Source organism: Xiphophorus couchianus, chromosome 11 (genome assembly GCF_001444195.1).
Source record: "Xiphophorus couchianus chromosome 11, X_couchianus-1.0, whole genome shotgun sequence".
NCBI lineage: Eukaryota > Metazoa > Chordata > Actinopteri > Cyprinodontiformes > Poeciliidae > Xiphophorus > Xiphophorus couchianus.
The window spans coordinates 29,165,980-29,191,156 of NC_040238.1; the positions used below are offsets into that span (position 1 = coordinate 29,165,980).

A 25,177-nucleotide genomic window follows, 5' to 3' on the forward strand; every position below is an offset into this window, starting at 1 on the left:
TTTATTACTGTTTGATAGAAACTAGTTTTCAGGTGCCTGGAGATGCCATTTCAAGTTATGCTGTTGCTTTTTATGAGCTAAATGTGTACAAAATAGTTGTTTAGCAGTTTGCTATGTTATTGTAAAGCAAGGAAAATGTTTTATTGCATAAAACTGCATGGCAATAGAAGAAAACACTATTGTATTGCAATCAAATGCATATTCATGCAAATTTGTGCATGCATTTCTCATAGTGTTTGGAGAACCTTCAGAATACCAGCTGGCATTAATAATTCAATTGAGACATCACGTAGCAATGCACATGAGAGAAACAATGAAGCCAAATCTGTTGTTCTTGGTTTCGACTTCTGTGAGACCTGCAGACACTTCCAGGTGTCTCTCACGTGTCACAAACAACTGTAGCACGAGTTCAAATTAGGACAATGACCTGAAGGCTAAAAGTACTCATGTCTTTTAGCTCAGAATGAGTCAATTTATCACCATGCCTGCCCTGAATGTATCTGTGTCAGGTACCAGTTAACTTACCCTGAAAATCATAGCCTGGTTGTAGGCTAGACAGCTAAAAATGTAGAGTGAAAATAGGTATTTCAAATAGAAATAAAATGCATAGAAGGGGCAAATCTAGAATTAATATGATTTTAAAATATAGACTTTATGTGGTTTAAACCTAAACAAAATATAAGGCTCAAATTCACAACTATGAACAAACATATTGATTCATGTCTCAATAGGTTCTACATAGAGTTTCCCTGTTTAAATTATGTGTATTTTTCATTAAGTGTGTATGTGGAAGGTCAGTTTTCTGACTACTTATACCCACTTTTGAAGAATTTCCCAGAATTTCATCATTCCTCATGTTATTCCTGTGTTTTGAGTTTCTCTACATACACTCAAGGACACCTGTACTGCTGACATGCTGCCATTAATTATTCATTCACTGGTTAATTTATTCATTGATGACCTTATCGTGGTTGTTTGGAAGAAGATGGTGGATTAGCCAGTCTCAGGGGACACATCTGTCCTACCAGTGTTTTCCCTCCCCGACCAGATTTTAAGTCAAGCAAACAAGACAGATAAAGAGATCAAAGTGAAAGAAATTATACTGGATTGTCTTGCTGATATAACAAATTGATTTAAATTGTGCTTAAATCAAATTAACCAGAAACAATAGACTGTTGCTGGCTTCTACAATTTGTTCACAGATGTACAACTTTGAATGTCTTTCTTCAGATAGTGGTAAGCTGATAATGGAAATAAATTAGATAATTGAAGAAACAACTTACACTAACTGGGTGATCTGGAACTAGAGAGCAAAGGGAAACTGACAGGCTTTTAACTGTTGGAAGGGTTGATGAGCAACATAAGAAGCAGGTGAGGCCAATCAGGAGAATGTGTAGAAGCTGGGGGAAAAAACATAACAAGGAAGCTGAGGAGAGGGAGATATAGGAGGATCTCACTAAACCAAAAGTAAAAGAGAAACAATAAAAATAAGAATCTAAACCAACACACAGAGAACAGACAACAACCAATAATCTCAGGACAAAATAAGTGACATTAATAAACAATCAGTTGAATATAAAAAGTCCAAAATAAATACACAAAGATCAGAGAATCCTGATAGATTATCTTGGCTAAAATTTCCAGTTTAGTTCCAGAGAAATGATAATTATTGGTTTACATGCAGAAATACCAAATTTCAGGTAAGGCTTCAAAAATGCAACCCTTAAGAAACATAAGGGTAAGAAAATGGACAAAACACACAAATAGATAGATAAATAGATATATTCAGTCAGAAAGGAAATAAATCTGGAAATACAAAATGTTTTTTTCCATATTCACCCAGATATAGAAAATATTTAAAACTAATTAAAACTTTTTTTAATTCAATAAAAAAAAAACATAAATGAAAAGCGGTCATCCTTTGAATGTTTAGTTCTGTACGCACATGAGTGTTGGAAACTACAACCACTAATATTATTCCTATTACTGCTGCCAGTACTACTAAATTAAACTTATCTCAAGAATCAGCTAATGAATAACAATGTCTGACAGCTATTACAAACATCTATGTATCAGCTTGGCAAAATATTTAATCTATTATATTTAATATTTAATTCACCTTTCTGTCGTTTGGAATTTAAGATTGAACCTGAACTTACATTTCCGTTTTTTTCCAGCAGAGGGCCCTTTAAATCCTTTTGCAAAGTATAGGCTGCATTATACCGTATCTTAACGCATCATGTGTGAAAGAATAGTTTTTGTTTTATGCACACACAAAAAAAAAAAAAAAAATCAGTTTTAGTTCATCAACAAACACCGGCAGGCATCATTTCAAACTGCATTATCCTTCTGGGTGGCTCCCGTTTTTCTTAAGACAACATCTGCTTAGTTCTGTGTGCATTTGTAAAAGAAAAACACACAAATGCAGATATGAAATTGATTCGTGGAGAAAATTACTGATTCACCTGGTGAGAGTCTTTCTTTTTTCACTGAGTAATTTGCAAAATGATGTTCTCCATTTGTCAGAGCCTGTGGAGCAGCAGAGCTAAAACACACCCACTGTGCAGAGCATCATTGACATTCAGGAGCTGTAACCATGTGCCCCACTTTCAAGATAAACCACTGACATGTTAAATGAGGTAGAAGTTAAAGTAATGTCTCTCCGTTGTCACACGGTAAAAAGACATGCTGACTCACACGCAGGAGATTTTAGAGAGTGGTATCTGTATCCAAACCCCTTCCTTGTCCTTTATGAGAGTCTAGACCATCTATCTAACTCAGCTAAGCAGGTAAATGTGATTGAATATTGATCCGAGCATTAGAGAGTTAGCCTCCATCCTCTGCTTTAAAGGACACAAGAAGGGAAGTGATGAAAAGTCCTTGAGAAGAGCCCTCTGTGATTCTGAGGACTTTTCACTTACTTGGTTATCTAAAAATATTTCCTGTGTGGCACAGTTTCCACGCTTGTTTAAACTCCAGAGGGAGAAGAGCACCACTTCATGGACACAGCAACATATGACAAGGGGAATATTATACATGCAAAACTAATACTTCTTGAATTTTAAAAATATATTTTTTCACTTTGCATTCACAATCTTTTATTATTTTGTTGGGCTTTTAAGTGATAGACCAGCACAAAATAGTGCATAGTTTCAATATGCAATGAAAATTGTATGTTATTGTACTTATTTTTCATTTTCAACTAAAATCTGAAAAGTGTGGCATACAACCCTAAGTCAATATTTGGTAGAACCACCATTTGAGGCATGTATCACTAAAACCAGGAAGATAGAGCACATAACAACAGTTTTAAAGTCCCTCCACTGGCTCCCTGTAGCTCAAAGAATAGACTTTAAAATACTGTTGTTAGTTTATAAATCACTGAACGGCTTAGCACCACAATACATTAGAGATCTGCTGTTGTTGTATCAACCTTCCAGACCTCTCAGGTCTTCCGGTTCTGGTCTGCTCTGCATCCCCAGAACCAGAACCAAACGAGGAGAAGCAGCTTTTAGCATTTATTCACCACAAATTTGGAACAAACTTCCAGAAAACTGTAAAACAGCTGAAACACTGACTTCTTTTAAATCTCGACTAAAAACCCACCTGTTTAGAATTGTATTTGAAATGTAATCAATTACAAATTTATTGATGGAGCTTGACTTAATGCTGTGTTTTGATTGTTGATTCTATGTTGCATTGTGTTTCTGTGTTTGTAATGATGTAAAGCACTTTGAAATGTCTTGATGCTGAAATGTGCTATACAAATAAAATTTGATTGATTGATTGACTGACTGATGTATCTACCTGCTTTGACCAGAGGATGCTGCTGCCTGCACCATGTGGTTAGCAGCTTCATGCCATTGTGATGTTATTTTTTAGCAAAGGTCTTAGCAAAGCTTTTGAACTAAATTTGGGTATGGACTTTGACTAGGCCATTCATGACAATGGTTTAATCTAAGGCATTACATTGCAAGTCTGGGTGTATGTTTAGGGTTGCTGTTTCTAACAGGTTTTCATCCAAGCTTGTCCAGTATTGACTTACATCCATCTTTACATCAATTCTGATTACCTTCTCTCTTCATCCCCATTGCATGATGCTGCCTGCTTCGACCAGAGGATGCTGCTGCCTGCACCATGTGGTTAGCATGGTGCTGTGTTTCACGATGGAGATGGTGTAACTACATTGATGTGTAGCGCTGCCCATCAATTCGTCAGTTGAGGTTGACTTCAATTTCCTGGTGGGTTTACATTTATTTCACACCATTTCCATATTTGGAAGCTGTGTTGAAAGATTGGTATATTTTTTCTGCTTTAAACAAGTCTTTATTAAATATAAATGCATGTCATATTTTTTTATATTTCCTTATTTGTAAAAAAATAAAATGGCTACTTTGTTTTGGTCTTTCACAACTAAAATTCAATAAAGTGTGCATTGAAGCTTGTCAAAACATAAAAAAGTTTAAGGGGTATGAAAATGTTTGCAAAACACAGGGTTCTTTACAGCACATACTAATATGTTTTTTCATAGAAGAATTTGACATAAAAACAGAGAACAAATGCACTTTTAAATTTTTATTCTCCTCTTTAGAAACAATAGCTTTGTCACTGTCAAAAATAACAAGCATAAATCCTCCAGCTCTAAGCTAAGTTTGGAACCTCTCCACAAACAGCGGAGGTCTCACGTCAGAGTCTCTCAATCCTTTCTTACGCACACATGCACACGCACCACTGTCACCCAGCAAAAGGCATCCACGCGAGGATTATGGCGGCACTATGGAGATATTATATCATAGCAACACCATGGCAATGCTGCCTACAGCGGAAACAAACATTAAAGCCAGGGCAGTACCACGGTGGAGCAAGTTTTCATCTATTGCTTCCCTACGGATGGTGTGTGGAAATTTCACATTTCAGCTTATCAATATGATAGGAAGACCCTGAAGAGCTATGATGGCACAGAGAGCGCTGCAGAGAGTTTACAGTACAGGCTGTAAGTGTGTTTGAAATGCAGATACACGGGCACAACCATGCACACACGCTAAGTTTCAAACATGCTTCCCAGAAGCAGTGAAATGGTCTCATGTCTTAGACATTGTATAACACAAATGAGAAGAAAAAAAACAACTATAATACCATATACAGAGATAAAAGAACACCTTTGAATAAGATTAACACTGAAAGTGGGGACCAAAAAAAGAAATCATCTGTGAAATCGTACATAAAATATTAAAAACACATTTATGGACCCAGTGATTGCGTCCCCTTCAATGTGGTTCAGGACTCTTTGTGTGGACATTCTACATGAAACAAGTGGACTTTTCACAACACGGTGTTGACATGTATCCATATTTTGTTTCATTTTTTTTTTTAAAGGAGTTCTGATAGTTTTATGTAATTACTTTTATACTTTTATAAGTGCAAATGGAGCAATGATTTGGCATATCATCAAGCTAAAGCTGGAGAAACATCATATTCCCATGTTATTTGTAAAGAGTTCGCTGGTATAAAGTCAAGTTACAGGTGAGCGAGACCTGTTTTTACAGCTTAATTTAAAAACAAATCTAAGATTGATAGAATAAGCAGGCCTTGTGATGTTTTCGCAAATATTGAGAAATGTAATAGTAATAAATAATAATAGTTATTTGAATAATATATGAGCTTCAATTAACAGTTGATTTGAAAATAAATTTACATGATATGTAAATTGTAGATAAGTACAACAGGGATTAGAGTGTTATCTCATCATCTCTCATTGTTTTGTTTGTTCAAGATGTTAAAAATAAATGCTAAGTATTTGGTAGAACAAACCAAAGCAATAAAAAGGGAATTCGTTTCTATCTACAAGACATCATCCATTTAATAATGCACTTAGCTACAAGTACTTGCAAAGTAAATTGCTATTCTGATGATTGAACACATTCAGAACTGGAAATAATCTTGAAATTGTGACTGAAAAGCAATATCATAATTTATATTATAAATTAAAATATTATGTTGAAAAATACATGAAAATGACAATAAAAACACTTTTCTTCTATGTGCCCACTCAGCATAATGTACAGTCCAAGTCAGAAGTTTACATCTACTCATTATGGATATGAACATCATTTTAATTTGGGGGTTTTAATGATGAGCAACCCATTTTTTTTTACATGTATATCTGCCATTATTCTGGCTGGAGAGTTGATCACTCCTCTAGACATAACTGGCAAAGTTTGTTTAAAGTGATCTGCTTTGTGGCATGGCCTCTGTTTTTTTATAGTTTACAAGCAAAATTGGTTTGAATGTTGACAAAAAAAACAAACATAATAGCAACCATCAAGGTTCAAGCTTAATCTTAACCAGAAGATGTTCCACATCTACATTGAACTATTTGACCAAAATGAAAAAAAGATTGCTTTGAGAAGCTACAGTGAGGCTTTAAACCAGAGAACAATGAATTGTTGAAGATAGTGCATGAACTAGGCTTAAAAGCAATTACATTACCAATTCTGACCTGATAATTTGGACCTTGTGTTTATTACAGAAAATGTAAAGTTTTTGTGAACTAGTGTATGTAGTTATTCCTTCCAAAAATCACTGACGGTTTATGTTTTATAATCAATTTACTCTGAAAACCCATATTGGATGGGTCTTATAAATCTTTAAAAGCCCCAAATTAATGATTCCATATCTGACCAGAACTGTAACTTAGCACCAAGAAAAGATCGCCTGGTTGATTAAACTGGTTTTCAGGATGAAGAATTATGTTTGAAGCTCAGTTCTTCGCTTCAGGACTCTGATCGCCTGGGAGGAATGAGGAGCGGATCCTCTGGGCTTCATTAACACACAAATGACCAAACGCTTTGTTGTACCATTCTGGAGATCTTCCCCTGAAACGATGATAGCAAATTAACAAGTTATAAATTTCAAATCTTGCTAAAGACATGACTGTAAATGGAAGATGAAGCCCTACCACACCTGAGATCAACTCTGGAGATGTGTGTGAGCCTGGTCTTCCCCATCCCACAGGGCTCAAGGAAGTATTGTGACTCCAACACAACGCCCCTCACAGCTCCAACATGCGGGCTGTCATCATGCTCGACGGACACACACACCAGCGCACAGGATTCTTTACAGAGGTCTGTACGCCACGATCTGAATGGTGTAAAAAAATGATGAGGTTAGAGCTTCATTATAGAAACTGCGAACAAATTAAATCTATCTATTGAGATACTCTTAACTACCACTTCTTTGTAGTACTAGTTTAATGTTTTTAAAGAGATAGTATTGTGTATTTTCCAGGAACATAGTGCTATTTTATAACACAATCAAGTTACTATGTTACCTTCAGTTGTTATAAAAATGCTATATATATCAAACTTGACTTTGAAGAAATTTTGATTTCACAATTTGATGCCATGTTATTGGTTTCTATCTCTTTAAGAAGCTTCTTCTCTCTCCGACACTTCGGCTTCAGTACATCATCACAACAATGCCGTTAACAACCATACAATCATGTATTTATGTCAATGTTAATGTTAACTAGTTCATATGATAAACAGGCGTGCAGCTCCATCAGGGGTTTGCTCATTGCTGCTGCCACTAGTCTTGTGGAGCTGAGAGAGGGAGGCACAGAAAAGGGGTGCTCTGTGAGGCAAAGGTTCGGCAGGAGACTGCAGCTCTAAGAAGAAGAAGAGCTTTGGGAAAATAAGCTAAACATTTGGGCACCTCTACATTTTCTGCCACAGGAAATTCGAGAACCTTTTTCAAATAGGTTCTTGAATTTCCTGTGCTTTGAAAGAATCAAAGCAACACTCCAGGTATGTTATTGATGAGGGAATAACATGACATAAAGCTAAAAAAAATGTCAATTTTACGTAATATCCTTTTAAAAGCATAATCATGACACTGATTTCTTATTCATGTAAAAAATAGGCAGAATTAGTCTCTGAACATTTAACTCTGCTATCTGACCTTAGTGGATTAATAAAAGTGCAGTCTTTCTATTTTATATAATTACTTTTAACTGATTAAAAACATGCTTGTTTTGATATGTAGAACATCTTTAAACTGTTACTAGGACTCATTCTATGTGACAATTTTTGAGAAAATATGAGTCACTCAGTCAGATTCAGATTCGCACACACAAACACACGCCCACGCCCACACACACACGCGTGTTTCCGCACATGTGTCACATTGTGCAGTTATTAATCATACCTTAGTACCACATAGTCATAGCAGGGTTGAGGCGCCATATTGCAGCAGGTGTAATGATACACATCTGTTTGTTTGTCCAGCGTTTCCAGAACCTTCTCCTGCTGGAGCTCTGTCTGCCACAGGAGGCGCTCCTTGAGGAGCCGCTGCAGGACCTCAGAGGGAGACGCCGACACCTCGAGACAAACTCGCCACCTCCTCAGAGGATTCCCGTCTCCAACCTTACACACAAATATTGAAAATGTCAAAAAGTATTGAAAAGAAAGTGTCTTCAGGTTCCTGATTTCTATTTCTAAAATTTTGCGTTTCAGTGTTTCTGCTGCTTTGGCAGTGTTGACCACATGAGGAGATTAATAACTGTAGACTCTTTTTAAAGATTCTACTAATCCCTGCCACCTTATCTTTTTTATTCTCGAATCCTCGTCTCCAAAATCCCTTCATATTGGAACAGAGTGACCTCCCACCTTTTTAAATGCCAGCTCCGTGTTGTCAGAAGACAAGCGGGACACCCAGCCTTTACTCTTGTCCTTGGCCTCTTTCAGCAGGTTCTGAATCAGCCCTTCTATGTGTGTGTTGTAGGATGCTTCCTCATCCTCTTCTTCCACTTCCTCATCCACATCTTCCTCCTCCTGGACCTTGCAAAGCTCCTCCAGCGGGGGCACCATCAGCGCAGCCTCCATGTAGGAGTTGCGGGACTGGGTCACCATTTCCTCTGGGATCTGAGCAACAACCGGAAAAGGTGTGTCACAAAAAACCAATCAGCTCAGGAAGGACAGAACAGAATTTGAAGAAAAGCAGTGAAAAGAGGTGAAGATGATAGAAGATATTTGCAGAATTTGGACTACATTTCCTTTCTGCTCTCCCTCTAAAATGAAAGGGATGTGATTTCAAATACTTAATAGATTTGATCCTCAAAGAGAAATGTGTAGGTTGAAATAAAGACACATATGGTACACATGCTGTGTTTTGAACATTTACGTTTTTATCTTAATGTGAGCTTGTTAGTGTTCTTTGGAATGGGTTGGTTTTATTCTGAAACATGTATTATTTCTACCTTCACAGACAAAACTAAAGTGACTGGAATGGATTGTGTGAATTTTAAATGTTTTTTAAACTATAATTTAACTAAACCACTGGCAAAATAACTTTCTTTTACTTCAGAAACCATTGAAAAGTTTAAGAACATTTTTACCTTAATGTTCAAACTAAAATTATGACTTACTTAACCAAGTATTTCTCTGTTTTTTCTCTCTTTTTTAATCACTTAGTGTTGTGCCAAAATTGAGATGGAAATTTAATTAGTTAATTAAACTGAGTGTTTGCATAGCCTAAAAAGAGCATGAAGTCATATTCTTTTTTTTTTTTTTTACCCCTCCAGGGGGTCAATTGTGGGCTCTAGTGTCCCTCATATGAAAGTAGGCTGACAGGAAAGGGGGGAAGACATGCGGCAAATGCCGCCAGGTCCGAGAATCGAACCCGCGATGGCCACGTCAAGGAATCAAGGCCTCCAAACGTGGGTCAAGGTAACATTTAAGGAGGTATTAAACAGACTTTTTATAAAGTCCAAATTTCTGTAATAGAAATATTTATTAGTAATTTTAATCTTAAATGTGTTTTCATTTGCTGTAAATGGAAAGTCAATAAAATTAACAGAAACTAAGACTTAAATGCGTCAATGTGATGTGTTTCACATAGTGAATTGAGTTACTGAAATACATGAACTTTTCAGTAGTATTCATGTTTATTCAATATCAGTGAATTTTTAATTTGATCCATTTAATTCCTTATCACATATTATTCTGCACACACTCAAAACTCTGCTCTTAAACTAAGACCTCTCTTGAGTGCCCACACTTACAAGAATATTCCTGCGCTCAGATTTAATGCATGTTGCATAAAATCCTGTTTAAATCTTTCACATCACCATTAGCATGAGAATTTTGCGTTAACATCACTGCCTTTTATGGGGCATTTCTGTTGTGTTCAAAGGAGTTCACTTCAGAGCGATCCCAGCACTGAAAGAGTTGAGGAAGAGGAACTGCAAGTCAGCTCAAATCTGATTACATAAAGTTTTGAGGGGGAAAAGAGCATGTCAGCAAGAAAGACATCTTTTTGTGTGAGTAGTTTTTTTGTGAGTGAATATAAGAAACTTGATCTTAACATGAAAGAGAATGCTTTTAGATTACAATGTTTTCTGGCTGTGAATCAAATGGCTAATCTTAAATTGTACAGATTGGTGTTGCGAGTAAGAAATTGTGATCACCCTTTCTTTTAACATATCTGTCAGAAATAGTGAATAAGAGCTATAGAAAAAAATCTTCTCCCTTAAAGTATGCATTCTGTTCATATTAAAATAGTTTATTATTTTTACTTGTAAAATGATATTTAATCTTAAAATGCACTGTAATCAGTTCTATTTTCTCCTGATAGCAAAAAGCCTTGAGTCTCTGATGACATAATGTGACAAACAATCTTAATAAGTACAGTTAGCTCATCGCCTTAAATGCAATGAATTAATTTCAATTCATTAACTGAAATATCAGTCCATGCATTCAAATAAATATCTGCTGAGTTTGATCCAGACCTGGAAGAGATGTTGGCACTCTGTGATCATGTGTGCCAGGCCCTGTGTGGCAGCAAGGTTCTCACTCAGGTCTTTCTGATCGGGACGGCCTGTAGCGTACTTCTTCTGGATTGACCTAAAGAAGGCAAGAACCACAGAAAGAATGCGGGGTCACCACCAGGTTTCATCTTTTCCATCTGTACTCATGGGAGTTTACGCATACCTTGGTGACAGCGTCTCGTTCTTCAGGATACTGAGGTGGAACAGAGATGGGCCCAGACAAACAGCGAGGTTCATTGGCGTCATCTGGTTCTCCTCCACCAAGGAGGTGACGTCCCGCAAGAAGTAGAGCAGAGTCTGCAGAACCTCCCTGTTCTCATCTGGCATCAGCAATATGGCTGCCCTGACGGCCTGCAACCGCTGTTCTTTAGGAACATCTAATAGAAAAAGAAAATGGGAATAGTACTACAGATAAATTCCTTATTATAGCAGGAAGCAGTAATCTCCATTTGGGTAGATATTATGTTTGATATTGTTACAATGTTCTCTTTTCTGTCTCATTTTGAAGAATGGCTAAGTGAAATTTGTCCCTGTATACTCTCATATGTATATCTTAGATAATCAGAAAGTTACAAATTACTAACTAAAAGATCAGAGATAGTTTGAGCAATGAGAAAATGTCAACTACTAGTCAGTTATATGTCCATCAACTGGGAAGAGACAAGAACTGGTTGGTCTCAAGTCAAACTCTGAAAACATGATATTTATTTGTATTCAAAATAAAGAAATAATAGCATGCACTTTGATACACTTCTTTGATATTATCAGAATTATATTTTGGAAGATTTTTTTGGCACTAGTGGCCTTCATTGAACAGTAATTTGTTAGAAAAGAGGAAGAGGAGAGAAAGGGAAAACATGAAGCAAATGGCCCAAAACCAGGAATCGAACCCATGACAACGGCATCAAGGACAACATCCTGTCTAAATGTCCCATTCATTTGAGATTAATAACAGTCAATGTATGTTGCAAAATTTGGAAAAATCTTGTAATTTCTTCATTTTCTGTTTAAATCAAAACAGTAACATTTGCCAGTGAACTTGCAGCTAATCTGTCTTGTTTCAAAAATTGAATAAACGTTGGTTATAATAGGACTGGGAAAGTCAGATCTCAAAGAAAATCCCAACTGGCCAGGAAATTGCCCTGATCAGCAGCTCTTTAACATAAAACAATGCTTCTGTGATTAGTTTAGTTTTAGTGGGGTCACTAAGTGCAGCACTAGGTATTTTGATAAAAGCAAATTTTTTAACATAGAATGGGTTTTTTCCTCTTGAATGGATTCACACTGAAGTCTGTGTTCTTCCATTTTTGTGGAAAAATATTTTTGCAAAGAAAGATGACTATTTTAAGGCTTTCTATGCATCTTTACAAGAGGCGCCAAAGAAACGGACAATTATTTTATTGGCTGGTGTACTTAAAGAAAAGAGTTTATTAAAGAGAGATCTACTTCCACTTTTACTTACACTGGTAAATGTGCAGGAAAGTTTCCCCCAGTTTGCTTGTAAGCAGAGGTTCGGGTAAGTCCCTGAAGAACTGTTTGACCATGTCAGCCACATCATATGCAGATTGGTCGTTGTAGTTTACACAGTCAGGGGACAACTCGCACTGCTGCCTCAAAGCCTGAATCCGGGACTTTACACCAGACTTGCGGAACAATCCAACCTGGAATGGAGACAGTGGGAGAGAGTCTGGAAGGATCAGGGAGGGAATAGTGCCTTGTGTCTGACAGCTTAGGCATGGAGAGAATGAAATGCACACAAGCAGTCCAGTAAAAGCTGTTTACTAACCTGGTCCAGACAGTAAGTCCTGAGGTGGCTGAGGGCCTGTTGTAAACACAAAGGAAGTGGGAACCCACAGCGCTGGACATGAACAATCAGAGGAACGCCAAACACACTCTTCTCTTTGTAGTCTGGCACCTTCATACGTTTCATAAACTTAGGCACGGACCTGCCAGCGACACATAAACAATTAGGGAAGTGTGTGGAAGAAAAGAGACGTCTATGATTTCATTATCAGCCTAAGCATGTACACACTGGTCAACAGGATTTCCCTGTAGGGCACAATAAAAGTGAACAGGTCTGGCTGTTTACTGCAGAGGGATGCGTTTGTGGGTCGTGGGGAATGGTGGCTGAGTTTTGTAAGCTCAGCCCTTGACAAACACTTGCACATGGAGAAACCCATTGATGTTAGGCTATGTTTTCAATTTTAAGACATACATGAAGGTGTTAATTGTCCATATGGTCCAGCAGCTAAAGGCTACAGCAGGGTTGAAAAATATCTAATAAAGCTCTTGTGAAGACTATAAAAAGAAGGAAGAAGAATCCCTTGAACTTCTTTTCCTTATGTTATGTTGAAACCACACATTTCTATGCATTCTTGTTGGCATTTTAGTTTGTATAACAACAACAAGCAGAGCATAATTATGAAGTGAAAAGAGAAGGATGCATGGTTTTAAAAATGCTTTACAAATAAAAAAATTGCTAAATTGTGGCCTCCATTTGCATTCAGTCTTATCTCAATGCATCCCTTACTTATGTCATTTCTAATGTGACAAAAATGTAAAAACATTTACTATATTATTCATTTTATAGTTGGGAGAAAAGATTGTAAAGTAGTTAGATGAATAGCATCATACTTAGGTTCATTTGTACAATACGGTGTATTCCCTATTTTCCGTGATTACCTGGAATTAAACTATCTCATTATAATCTACAATATTACACACAAATTATGTTAGTTAGTTGTATTTGTACATACCATGTCCAGCCATGTTTGTTAGACATGGAGTATTTCTCCATGATGGCGGTGAGGCGAAGCAGAGAAAACTTCTGCAGCAGGCTCAGCTGGCCCGCCGACTGGCTGCTGATCTGCAGTGAAGATGCTGGCTGGTTGAGATGATCAGACGTTCTGAAACTTGGCCATCGGAGACTAAGAAGGATCGAAAGATAAAAGATAACGAGAGTCAGGCAATACAATTCACTCTTGGATCTTGTTACATTGATATGTTGATTAACCAAATAAATACAACAGCTGTGCTGGTTTTAAAATGCTCAGTCATGTCTTTGGTGGATATCCATTTGGGATCAACCCTATAAATGAATATTCATTTCACCAATTTGGTTTGGATCTGTTGCTCTGGATGGGATCATTTGTTTTCACTTACAACTGAAAGTCTGATTATTATAACAAGACTGTGAATGGCATTATGGGGTTATTAACACACATTTACTCAACTGCAGACTCAGAATATTTTGCCAGTGTCTTTTTTGCTGTGGTGACAGAAGATTTTCCTAATACTGGAACACAACATGATCTATGGTAACCTTTGTCTTCTAAAGTGCAACTCAATCAAAAAAACATTTTAGGTATTATTCTGCCAGTAAAGAAAAATGCAAGTACAGTAAGTGCTAATTTTGGTTATTCTACATTTATAAATAAACAGCCATTAAAACTGCAATGTGTTCTTGCAAATGTCGCTACATGCTCATCCAGGAGGAGTGAATGCTGCAAGTCAGTGACTCGATGGAATCTGCTGGTTTTCTTAGATTGAAAACTTTTTAAACTAATTACAATTACAAACTCAGCTTAATGCTGAGTTCGTAATAACTAATAATTCTAGTTATTAATTCTTATAACTAGAATTAATAAGAATGTGTGTGACTGAATTGAAATAACTTTTTTGTAAAGTGCCTCAAGACATTTGGTGGGAAATGGTACTATGCAAATAAACTTAATTTATATGATCTTGCTATTTTTTAAGTTTGTAACAATCATGAGTCATAAGGAATGACAGTATGCTACTTTTGTTTACAGATTTTATTCCTAGATGAACTCACTGAGGGAATTCAACTATTAGACTTATTTACACCATCGCATGTTGTGCTTATTTTTAAAAAAAAATTACAAAAAAAGATTTTGTTCAGTCTTATCTAACCAGCGCTCATAGTCCTAGTCACATCTGGTGCTCTTCAGGGTTCTGTCCTCAGGCCCATTTTTTTATAATCTAACCCCTTTGGATTGGACACATGGTCCAAAATGACATTTTCATTGCACCCATAAAACTCTTCAGTTTACTCTACTGTTCCTAATGACCATATGTTTACCATGCGAGCCAGAGTTTTCAATAAACCCACCCCGTAACTCTGTAATTCCCTTGCATGTGACATTTTTATACTCTCCAGAATTATGTGATTGTTTTTGTGATCTGTGGCACCAGATTAGAAATAATTGCAAAGATTTTTGCAATTTTTTTCATCATTAAAGCCCTTCTAAAATATACATATAGAAGAAAAAATAAAAGAAAATAATTTTTAAAAGCAGATAGATATGTAAACAATTTTATTATTTAAAGAACTTAAATAGCTTAATTTTTGTCACTCGCCATATTGATAGACTAAAACTTGACATCAAGTAAGGCTGAGGCAGACATGTAGTAGAAGTCAGAAATACTGCCACCTGCAGGAGAAGGTTTGCAGTCACTAAGAACCAATGTTTTTCACAATTTTTACAGAAAATTAGCAATAAAATTACAATTATGCACTAGCATAAAGAAATCTGTTAATTTTAGATAAATATCTGCAATCTCGGAATCGTAAAAAACTGGAGGGATGTTCAAGCTATTCTTACTGCTCTCAAAATCTTTGTTCCTTTTTTGATTATTAAGTTTTGTTTGGCAGCTATTATTGTTTTTTGTGGCACTTTCATTTAGATTATTTTAATTTTGTAAGGTGAGAGGTACCTATAAATAAAATGTATTCTTTCAGAAATCAGTTGGAAATCCTTTCAAATTCCCTAAATAATACTATAATTACAACATTACACCATTTTTACATGGATATTTTAAGAACTTTGTACAAGAGTGATCATTGTATTTGAAATATACAAAAATAAGATCCTTTAACAACCTAAGAAATAACTTTTACCAATAATTAACTTCAATAATTGAAGTTATGCGGATGATCATGTAGAGCGTCGGCAAGATGTCAGTAGATGCTGTGGTGAGTGCACAGTTCTTATAACCAATAAAAGTTCAAGCCAAACTATAAAAACAAGACCCAAGATGCAAGTTGTTTTTCAACTATAATTACACTGTATCTAATAAATGTGTGTGCAGCTGCTTACCGAGGTCTTGTGAGCGAGGCCCCAACTCCAGAGTCCCGCCTCTCCCGACTGGTCCCTGTTGAATCGGTGTCATTTAAGGAGACCCCGTCTCTCTCACCTTCGCTGGGGGTGGTCCTGCCCTCCCGTCCCTCTTCCCCATCCACTGCTTCCTCCTCGGGCAAAACACTGCGGCTCCAGTGGTCCACAATCTGCTGCAAGCCACTGACGTGCTGGATGATGTCGTCTAAGTGAGGAAACAGGTTGTCCTCCTTCTCAAAGTCTAGAAGGTCCCCTGTGCTAGCATAAAGGTGGGAGCCCGGCACGTTGTCGTAAACACTCACTCTGCTGCCTCTCGGAGCTCCAGGGCAGGCAGGTTTAGATAAAGGTTCACCCAGGCCATTTTCATTTGGAGAAGTTTGGCTATGTGACTGGGGATTATTGTTCCTGTCACTGGGGGAAGGTGCCAGACTTTCAATGGACAGAGCTTTGGGAAAAGTGCCTGGCTTGTGGTCTTTGGGGATGTGAATGAGGAGGTTTTCATATGAGCGAAATTGGTTTCTGCCAAACTGGCTCTGACCTTCAGGCCTCTTACCCTGAGAAGGCAACTCCATATCCTCCAGGTACATGCTGCTTCTCTTGCTGGCAGTGCGCGGTTTTGTACATGCAGGCTCCTGAACGCTCGGCGCCACAGTCTCTTTGCTCGGACTCACATTTAGCGTGATCTGGTCTTTAGATGTTTTGCTGTCAGAAACAGGGGGCTCATCGCCATCTGTTTGATGGTTGTGTTTTGGGCTGTTTTCTAATTGGCTGATGGGAGTACACTGAAGCACCTGAAGTGCATGAGGCTCCTCCCCCTGTAACACCGGCTCACTGATGACCAGCTGCGGCCTCCGATTTGAGCTTTTCTTCATTGTCGATGGCCCCCAGGTACGCATCAGCTCCATTTTGCGCAGAAACTCTTTGGCTTTACTCTTTCCTCCTTGCCCATGGCGGCTGCTTTTAATGGGAAGGGAGTTGTAATGAGGAAGTTCCCTCGGTGGTTGATAGGAAGCAGACAGGGACGCCATGGATATCGAGTCAGGCATGGCGGAGGCCGAGTCCTCACTGTGGAGTGAGGAGATCTCAGTGATTTCCTGCTCACTCAGGTCAGTCAGTACGCTCTCACTGCTCACTGTGCTGCGCAGACCCTCGCCTAGACCCGTCGGGCTGCTCTCATTAGTGTTGTCCAATAGAAAGTCTTGCAGACGTGACCAGCGGCGGCTGCTCCACTCAAATGTCCACCTCTTACTGATAGCCAAATGATCATCTTCATCAGAATCATCACTCTAAAGAAAGACAGAGTAATAAATAAAACAATACACCCAAACTAATACCAAGTGTTCTTTAATGTAACATATTAGGATGTTACTACCAGTAAGAAAATGTATCAGTTTAAAGGATTATAAAAACAATCCATCACCATCCGAATTTCTTAAATAGTAATTTAAAATTTTTTTTTTTGTAACTGAGAACAAGAAAAGCAGCATAAGATTTTTTTGGAAGTGGACCAAACCCACTTCTTCCCTACTGCGGTGAAGAAATGAAAATTGAACTGCAAAGTCATCTCCTTACACAGATTACAACAGAAGTGAGCACAAACATTGACTTTAAATACAAAGAATACAAAATCTCAATTTCTCTCCTAATTTAAAAGAAAATGCTATGTCAAAAGTCTTTTTTGGCAAAAGTGACCTGGAACAAAGACGTGTTCTAGAGTTATAACAAAAATAAAAAACAATCTTTTCCTCATTTGTAAAAAGTTAACACACTACAAAAACATTTTTCTTTGCTAAATAGATGAAGCTCAGTCAGATTGGATAGACTCTGTGAACAGTACTATTGTTATGTCTTGCCATAGATTCTGAATTGAATTTGGGTTTGGCCTTTGACTGGGCCATTCTTATACACATACATTATATTTTGAATCTCCTCTCCAGACTCCAGATGTTTTTGAGTCCATGTTCTTTACAGGTTTATCTTGCATTTACCTCAATTGATCTTACTTTCAGTTCTGACTGGTTTTCCTGTCCATGCTGAAGAAAAATATCCCCACCCTTATGGTAGAGCTGCCACCATTATGCTTTACTGTTGAGCACATTCATCAAAATGTTCGATTTTGGCCTCCTTTCATCAGACCACACCACATTTAAATTCTTACTTGTGAAGAATTACATAAACTATGCATCATTTTTTTTCCATTTCACAATTATGTGCAACTTTGCGCTGGACAATTACATAAAATTCAAATTAAGTATATTCAATGTTTTGTAGAATAACAATACATGAAAAAGCTTAAATGATACAAATAAATTGCAAGAAGCTATCTAAAATATGTAAACCCCTAAAATGTATCTACCTTGACTGTTATTAGAACAGCTTAGCACAGCTGCATTTTAGTCTGCCTGATTCATTGAATAACGCAGATGTTTCTGTCAGCATGTCTTTATCACAGCGCCTGGTGAAGAAGAATAAAAGGAACTGAAAAAACTAAAAGAGAGGGAATATAAAAGTATTCTTAAGGATCAGCAGCTGACTAAGAATCAGAGGAAACACACTTGCTGCTATAATCAGCCACAATGGAAGCACCCTTAATCAGATCTGCAGTGGTTGTCTCCTTCTAAAAGGATGCTTTTGCAATCGAGCCCCAAAACGTGGCGCATACTTGATCAGAAATTAGGATACAAGGAGTCCTGGTGACAGCTCTGACAGGATGAAGATTAACCACTCCAAGCTGCAATTAAGAGGGAGCATTTTTTCCTCTTTCTTGCTCATCATAAGTTACCCTTTACTTAAAAAAACAGGTCAAACCTTTTCTACAAAAAATCTGTTAAATGTTCAGACAAAAAAGGATAAACTCTTGAGAGGGTTAATAAGCAAAATCATTTAATATATTAGGATATTATTGTAAAGTTTATTTCAATAACTAAATCTATAGAATGTTTACACAGATGGATGCTTTCAAGTCTGTTAGTTATGATGGTTTTCAGACAATTAATAAAAACATTTTAATACAGAAATTTGGGCTTTGTGAAAAGTATGTTTAATGTCTCATTTTCAAAACTTACTTTAAATCTGACAAATGAGAATCATCTGAACGCTGAATGAGTGTTATACTGCAAAGTTTTGCTTACCTTCTTCTTGGGGTGACTTACATCGAGTTTCATGGTTGCACACTTGTTCAGAGTATTGAGGCGTCTGCAACAAACACACAAAGACAGAGTCACTAATGCACAACCTGTTGTTGCTGTATGATGGTGCCCTCCTGCACTGTAATAACACTCACTTTCACTCTATGATATTGCTTTTTACTTCCACTTTCCTATTTTCCCCCAGAGTCTGATCAGTCACTGGCAGACAAGACATTTCATTTTTCTCTTTAATCTTTTCTGACAGCACACAGAATCTCTCATTCCACTGTCTAACAATGTCTCCAACAGACGTTTTACTCTGACTCTTCTCCCCCTAAAACTATGACTAAAGCTGATTTTTACCTTTGCGGAGAGCGTCTCAATTATTTGTGACATGCATTCATATTTGCTGAACTTACTTACAGTACTACAACCATAAACTTTAATTCATCTTCAGGAGAATTTACGTTATGGGCAACACACAATAATGCATGGCATTAAATGAATTTTAAAAAATGTGAAAAGTGTGGTGCATGTATTTTCAGCTTTCTTTACTCTAATACCCCTAAGTTAAATGTAGTGTGATAATCTGTTTTGAGCAGTAAATAGAGTCCATCTGTGTGCAATATAATGTCAGTATAAAGGCCACTATTCTGTGAAGGCCTCAGAGGTTTGCTGCAATACATCAGAAAACAAACAGCATAAGATCAAGGAACACTGTAGACAGGTCAGGGGTAGGATTAAGAGAAGTACAAAGGAGTATTTGGATAAAATATTATTAATAATAGTTGTGTCATAGTTGCGTTCTCAACTATGACACAATAACCTCACTAGTCTACATGAATGTCAGCAACTCAGTGACTAGAAATATATATTTAAGGTTTAGGCCTATATGCTGTAGGATTTAGAGTCCATCCAAATTGCCAAATGTATTGCTGATACATGGATTCTGACAGTTCAATACATTGTGCAGGTCCACCGCAAACCTACCATGACAAGATTGTCCACATAAACTGAAGAGATGGGCAATGAAATGACTAATCAGAGAAGCAGCCTAAATGGTAAATGGTTTGTATTTGCATAGCCTTTTACCAAGTCCAGAGGACTCCGAAGCACTTGACGTTACATTCAACATTCACAGTTCAAAAAAATATAAACAAAAAAAATAGCGGATAACAAACACTGTACATCACAGTGAAAACACTGTCCCTTTAAGCTGTGAGTTGAATTACTCTGGCAAAGCTTGACCTTTCAGCAATACAATGACACTAAGTATACAGCCAGTGTCAGAATTACTTAGTCAAAATATGCACCTAAAATCAAATCAGAATTTGTGGCAAGACTTGAAAATTGAGGTTCACAAACAGTCCATCTAGTCTGCCTCTTTTAGGTTTAGGGTAGCTAAAAACAACTACATGTCAAATATTTCACATTTTTAATTGTAAAACAAGCTGAAAACCATGTATTATTTTCTTTCCACTTTGTGTTTATCTATCATAAAATCCCAACAAAACCCATTTAAGTACTATTCTGTAATCCAAACAGGATTAAAGGGTGAACTTGTACAAGTTACTGCAGCTCAAGAGAGATGAAGAGGCAGCAGTGCAAAAATAAGTTAACATTTTGTAAATATGCAGGAGAACTTTTGAAGAAATAGGGTAATGTGACTGGCAAGACCAGAAGATTCAGAAAATGGTTAAAATCTATTTACAGCAGAACTCTGGGATTCCCTCTCTCAGTTCCCTATTACCATCACCCAAACACACCTCTCTGGATTTTACCCCCTGAGGGGTCTCTTCTCTTTGAATGGGAGATCAGAGCATGGCAGACAGAAGGGGAGGTGGCCAGATCAAAGCCTGGAAGTCCCAGAGGGAGACGTGGATGGGGACTTCATTAAGGGTAAGGGTCAGGCAACTAATGAGTCCACAAGGAAAAGTCAGCACACCAGACAAGATGACCAGAGAAGGAATTTACAGAGAGAAATCCTCCTTACCGACACAGAGGTTCGACTAGATCTCGGTCCAAAAAGTCATGGTCCCTTTTCACTGCGGAAATATTGATTGGAAACTGGGAATCTGGGAAATAAGAGACAGAGACAGCAACAAAGAGAAGAGGGGAAAAGACTTGTTAGATAATGACTGACACATGACAGGACATAGCAGCGTTCTCTATGGAGCTTGTGAAGTCTGCCACAGCTGCCGTCTCCACAGTTAGCACTTGTCATCCGCGTCTGAAGTGTCATAAAACTTAAACGTAACACAATGCCAAACTGATTCAAGTTGTTTATTGAGGGGACTTATCTGTGGCATCAATAACCTGACTTTCTAGAAAACTCTGAACCTTTCTCAGAGAACCACCGTGTCTTTCTAAAGAAGGATTGTTTTGTTTTAAAATCTTCTTCTTTAACTATTGAAGCCAGTTTGTGTTTGTGCTTCAACCCCATAAGACCAAATGATCAGCACATGAGCAAACGCCTGCAGATTTGCTAGACAAGGCACAGAGACACAAGAAGGAACAATGAAAAGAAAAGAAATTCAAACAGCATAAAAGTAAGACATGGCAGGTTTAGTTAGAGCACGTTGTGGGGGGAGGGCTTCGAAAGGAAATGGTTGGTGATCTTAAGAACGGGGGAGATATGAGGGAGAAAGAGGAGCTATGAGAGTCCCAGCAGTGATAACAAGGCCTTTCCCATGACCCCTCCCTCTAGAGGAACCGAAGCCTTGAAATAGAATGCATCGGCACAGAAGACAGGGATGTAAAGTTTGAAGGAAGGCAGGAAGAGAGAAAGAGTCACAGATGATGGAAAAATAAGACAAAAAGAGAAAATAACTGAGGAAGTAGGAAAAGTCAAAGAAGATAACTAGAGAATGAAGTCTGTGTGTTAAATACAGCAGCTGGATTGTGTTACCTTCATAGAGTTGGGCATACTGTGGAAACCCCGCTGCTCGAAGCCAATCACAAGCCTCCTTTGCCTCAATCTCTATAAGACACAAAAATCATTGGAAAGATAAATCATACATAGTCACAATGAGATTTTTTCATTTCAGATTTTGTCACATTGGTACCACAATCCTACCTTAATTTTATAGAGATTTTAAGTGATACACTAAGAAATTTTTATGTCAGGAAATGGACACATGGTCTAAGACATTTTTTAATAAAATGAAAAGTGTTGTGTGCACCGAATTTAATCCCCCTGAGTTGATATACAGGGAAGCTGAAAACACCTTTCACTTCAATTGCAGTTGCAGGTCTTTTTGGTTTTGCCTCTACCAGCTTTTTACATCCAGAGAGAACTATTTTTGTTGATTCTACTAACTCAAGATCAGATAGATTGGATGGAAACTTTCTATGAATATCAGCCTTCCCACCAATTCTGACCATCTTTGATTGAAGAAAACCACACTATCGCCACCATGCTTCACAGTGTGGCTGGTCTGTTCACACCGATTCACAGTGTTAGAATTCACACAGCGTTTTACAAATTAGTCACAAGGTAATTGAGTAAATTTTTTTTATCTATTCGGACCAGAACACCATTTTGGTACACTTGAGAAATAACTACCTGTGTAGAAACACTGTTTACTAATTGTGTGACTTCTAAGGGCAGCTGGTTGGAGAACATGTGAAAAAGTTCAAGGGATGTGAATGCTTTTACAAGACACTTTATGACTAAACAGACATAAATCAAGTCAAAGACATTGCACTGTACTTATGTGTGATATCCCTCTTGGAAGTGATGCTTTTACTTAAGGAAAGAACATTTCTGAGATGCATTTTTCCTTTGGGAAATTAATGGAATGATGAGACTGGGAAAACTGGAAATCTGCCAGTAAAGAGACAAGCATTTTCTTAAGTGTGCTGGTAGCACAATTTCACTTTATCAATGTAACCCATCCGTATTTGGTTCAGCTGTTTTCGGATAAATGAACCAGGCATAACACATTGCACCAAAGCAGGCATAGGGCGCCTAGCAAGCATGAAACATTTTTACAGGCTTTTGTTTTACTGCTTTTTCCGCTGGCATATGTATCACACACGCTGCTTAACTGGCAGCAGAGAAATCTGGGTGTGTTTATATATGTTTTCTTTATGAGCAGACACTTATTAAAGCCGCTTCTTGTGCTGACAAAGAAAACCAAAAGAAGCTTGTGCCAAGAATCAAATACATTTCCAACAGCAGGCATAGCTTGTAAGAATGCTTCAGCACCTTAATGCATGGGATTGGAAAGAATATGAATGTCAATGAGTACCAGTACAGACTGCAGAGTCTGTCTCAGGACAAATATGCGCAGAAAACAAAGCTTGTATTTATCCAAACAAAGTTGACTACTAAAAATAACTTGTTTCTCCATCAAGTTCCCACTCATTCATTCTCACTTTTCTCACTCACTAGAGTTTGGAGGTGTTGGCAAGGTTCAGCGGGGCAATAAAAAGGCTCCGTCCCTCACCATCAGAGATGGGAACGGTCAGAGGAAATGACACTGTCGCCACAATCTAGCAATTACATTCCTCTTCCAACATTCTTTGAATAACTCTTCTCTCTAAATCACATACGAAGTAAAGGTGGGGGCAAAATATTGCAGCTTATTGTAGCTTTCTGAAAGTAGGAAAAAATCAAATATCCGATGAGGCACAACTCTATTTTCCAATCAAGACTTACTGGAAGCCCTCATTGTGAGGGCAATGACAAGCTCCTATGTTTCCTTTGTTCCAGCTGAAGTTTCATCTCCATCCGAGGGAACATCTATCTGCTGTGTTGTGCAGCTTTCCATCAAACAGCGGCGACAGTTCAGTGTTTTCTTCCTCCTTGGCTCTCCAACCCATATGTTTACGGCTCTGCCTCCGTTTCTTCAGCCTGCTCCATGCACGTTTTCCCTTCCCTCTAATTTTCTACTCAACCTCCTCTCTCAAACTTTCATCTCTGTTGGACGGCACATACAATATCTTTCTATTTATACGCTTCTCTGACCTCTTCCTTCTTCTTTTCACTTACGTTTCAGAAATAATTCCTGCAAGTCATCTAGCTCTTGTTTCCTTCCCTTTCATTCACATAGCGAGAACTCCTTTTTAACCTTTACTTTCACGATCAAACTACATTTTTCCTTCTTGTGGTACCTCTCATCTCTTCTCCCTCACATCTTTCTGTAAAACAAAAACACTCCCTCGCACACTTTCTTTCATCCATCGACAGGAACATCCCAATCCCCTCTCTCCCACTCAAGCTCCTCGAAGAAAGTCCACATCTTCTTTGCATCCATGCAGGAAATGACTCATTTCAGCTGACGTTCACATAGGCCGCACCCCTCGAGGTTGCACACCATCAGTTACTGGATGCTAACTTCACATGTCAGCCAAGCCCACCAGCATACTGGACAACAAGGAGACTTTGACCTTGGTTTCTTTGTGATGCTTCACCCACACAATGGGAGCGAGAATCCATTCAGACACATCCAGCAGACTGGACTCACTGGCGTGTAAATCTAAATCAGCACAGATGTTGCCCTCAGTGAGTCAGAGAATGCAAAAACAGGGATGAGGCAGTCGGATGGCTGGGGTGGAGGGCCGAGATGAATGGATCTTGTGATAAAACTGCAGGGACGACGACATACCACACCAGTTGTTTATTTACTCACTGTCAGATTGGTTGACTTTTTAAAAAGTTAAAATCAGGTTAAAAATCGCAAATCTAGACTGAGAGGGAAAACAAGGACAGATGGCAGGAAATCCTCAACCTCTTCCCACAGAATTTTAAAAAGATTCAAAAACTCTAACTCGTGGCACCAAATCCTTAAAATGGGTTACAGATGTGTGAGCAATTTTTGTTCAAGTTTTTTTTTTGTAACCCACAAACAAATTCAAAAACAATCTTTTTTTGAAGTTTTACATTTATGACTTGTCACAAGTGGGCTAAACAAAGTCAGTGACTCATACTGCTTATTATTCTCTAATATTGTTGACAAAAGTTACTTTGGTAATACGCACATCATGCATCATTAATCAAAGTTTTCAAATAAAACTGCATTTACCATAAAGATTTCATTAATCTCACGGTAATTAAATCTTTATGAAAAAGTAAATGAAAA

At 37.8% G+C, this 25,177-nt stretch overlaps 1 protein-coding gene across 5 annotated transcripts in view; it reads right to left on the reverse strand.

The window, feature by feature from the left end:
- Window positions 1-4,560: 4,560 nt before the first annotated feature.
- Window positions 4,561-25,177, reverse strand: part of stard13a (StAR related lipid transfer domain containing 13a) — a 58,074-nt gene continuing 37,457 nt past the window's right edge. For 4 of the 5 annotated variants that reach the window (XM_028031569.1, XM_028031568.1, XM_028031573.1 and 1 more), the window contains 13 exons: window positions 22,000-22,071; window positions 21,085-21,166; window positions 19,095-19,158; window positions 15,946-17,249; window positions 13,582-13,752; window positions 12,612-12,771; window positions 12,288-12,486; window positions 10,989-11,202; window positions 10,787-10,901; window positions 8,667-8,921; window positions 8,206-8,423; window positions 6,964-7,140; window positions 4,561-6,875 (listed from right to left, as the gene is read on the reverse strand). In XM_028031569.1, coding sequence (XP_027887370.1) covers window positions 6,761-6,875; window positions 6,964-7,140; window positions 8,206-8,423; window positions 8,667-8,921; window positions 10,787-10,901; window positions 10,989-11,202; window positions 12,288-12,486; window positions 12,612-12,771; window positions 13,582-13,752; window positions 15,946-17,249; window positions 19,095-19,158; window positions 21,085-21,166; window positions 22,000-22,071 — 3,146 coding nt within the window. In that variant the 3' untranslated portion in view covers window positions 4,561-6,760. Of the gene's footprint in view, window positions 6,876-6,963; window positions 7,141-8,205; window positions 8,424-8,666; window positions 8,922-10,786; window positions 10,902-10,988; window positions 11,203-12,287; window positions 12,487-12,611; window positions 12,772-13,581; window positions 13,753-15,945; window positions 17,250-19,094; window positions 19,159-21,084; window positions 21,167-21,999; window positions 22,072-23,754; window positions 24,340-25,177 lie in introns of those variants that run through there. The other variant, XM_028031574.1, reaches the window with a different exon arrangement.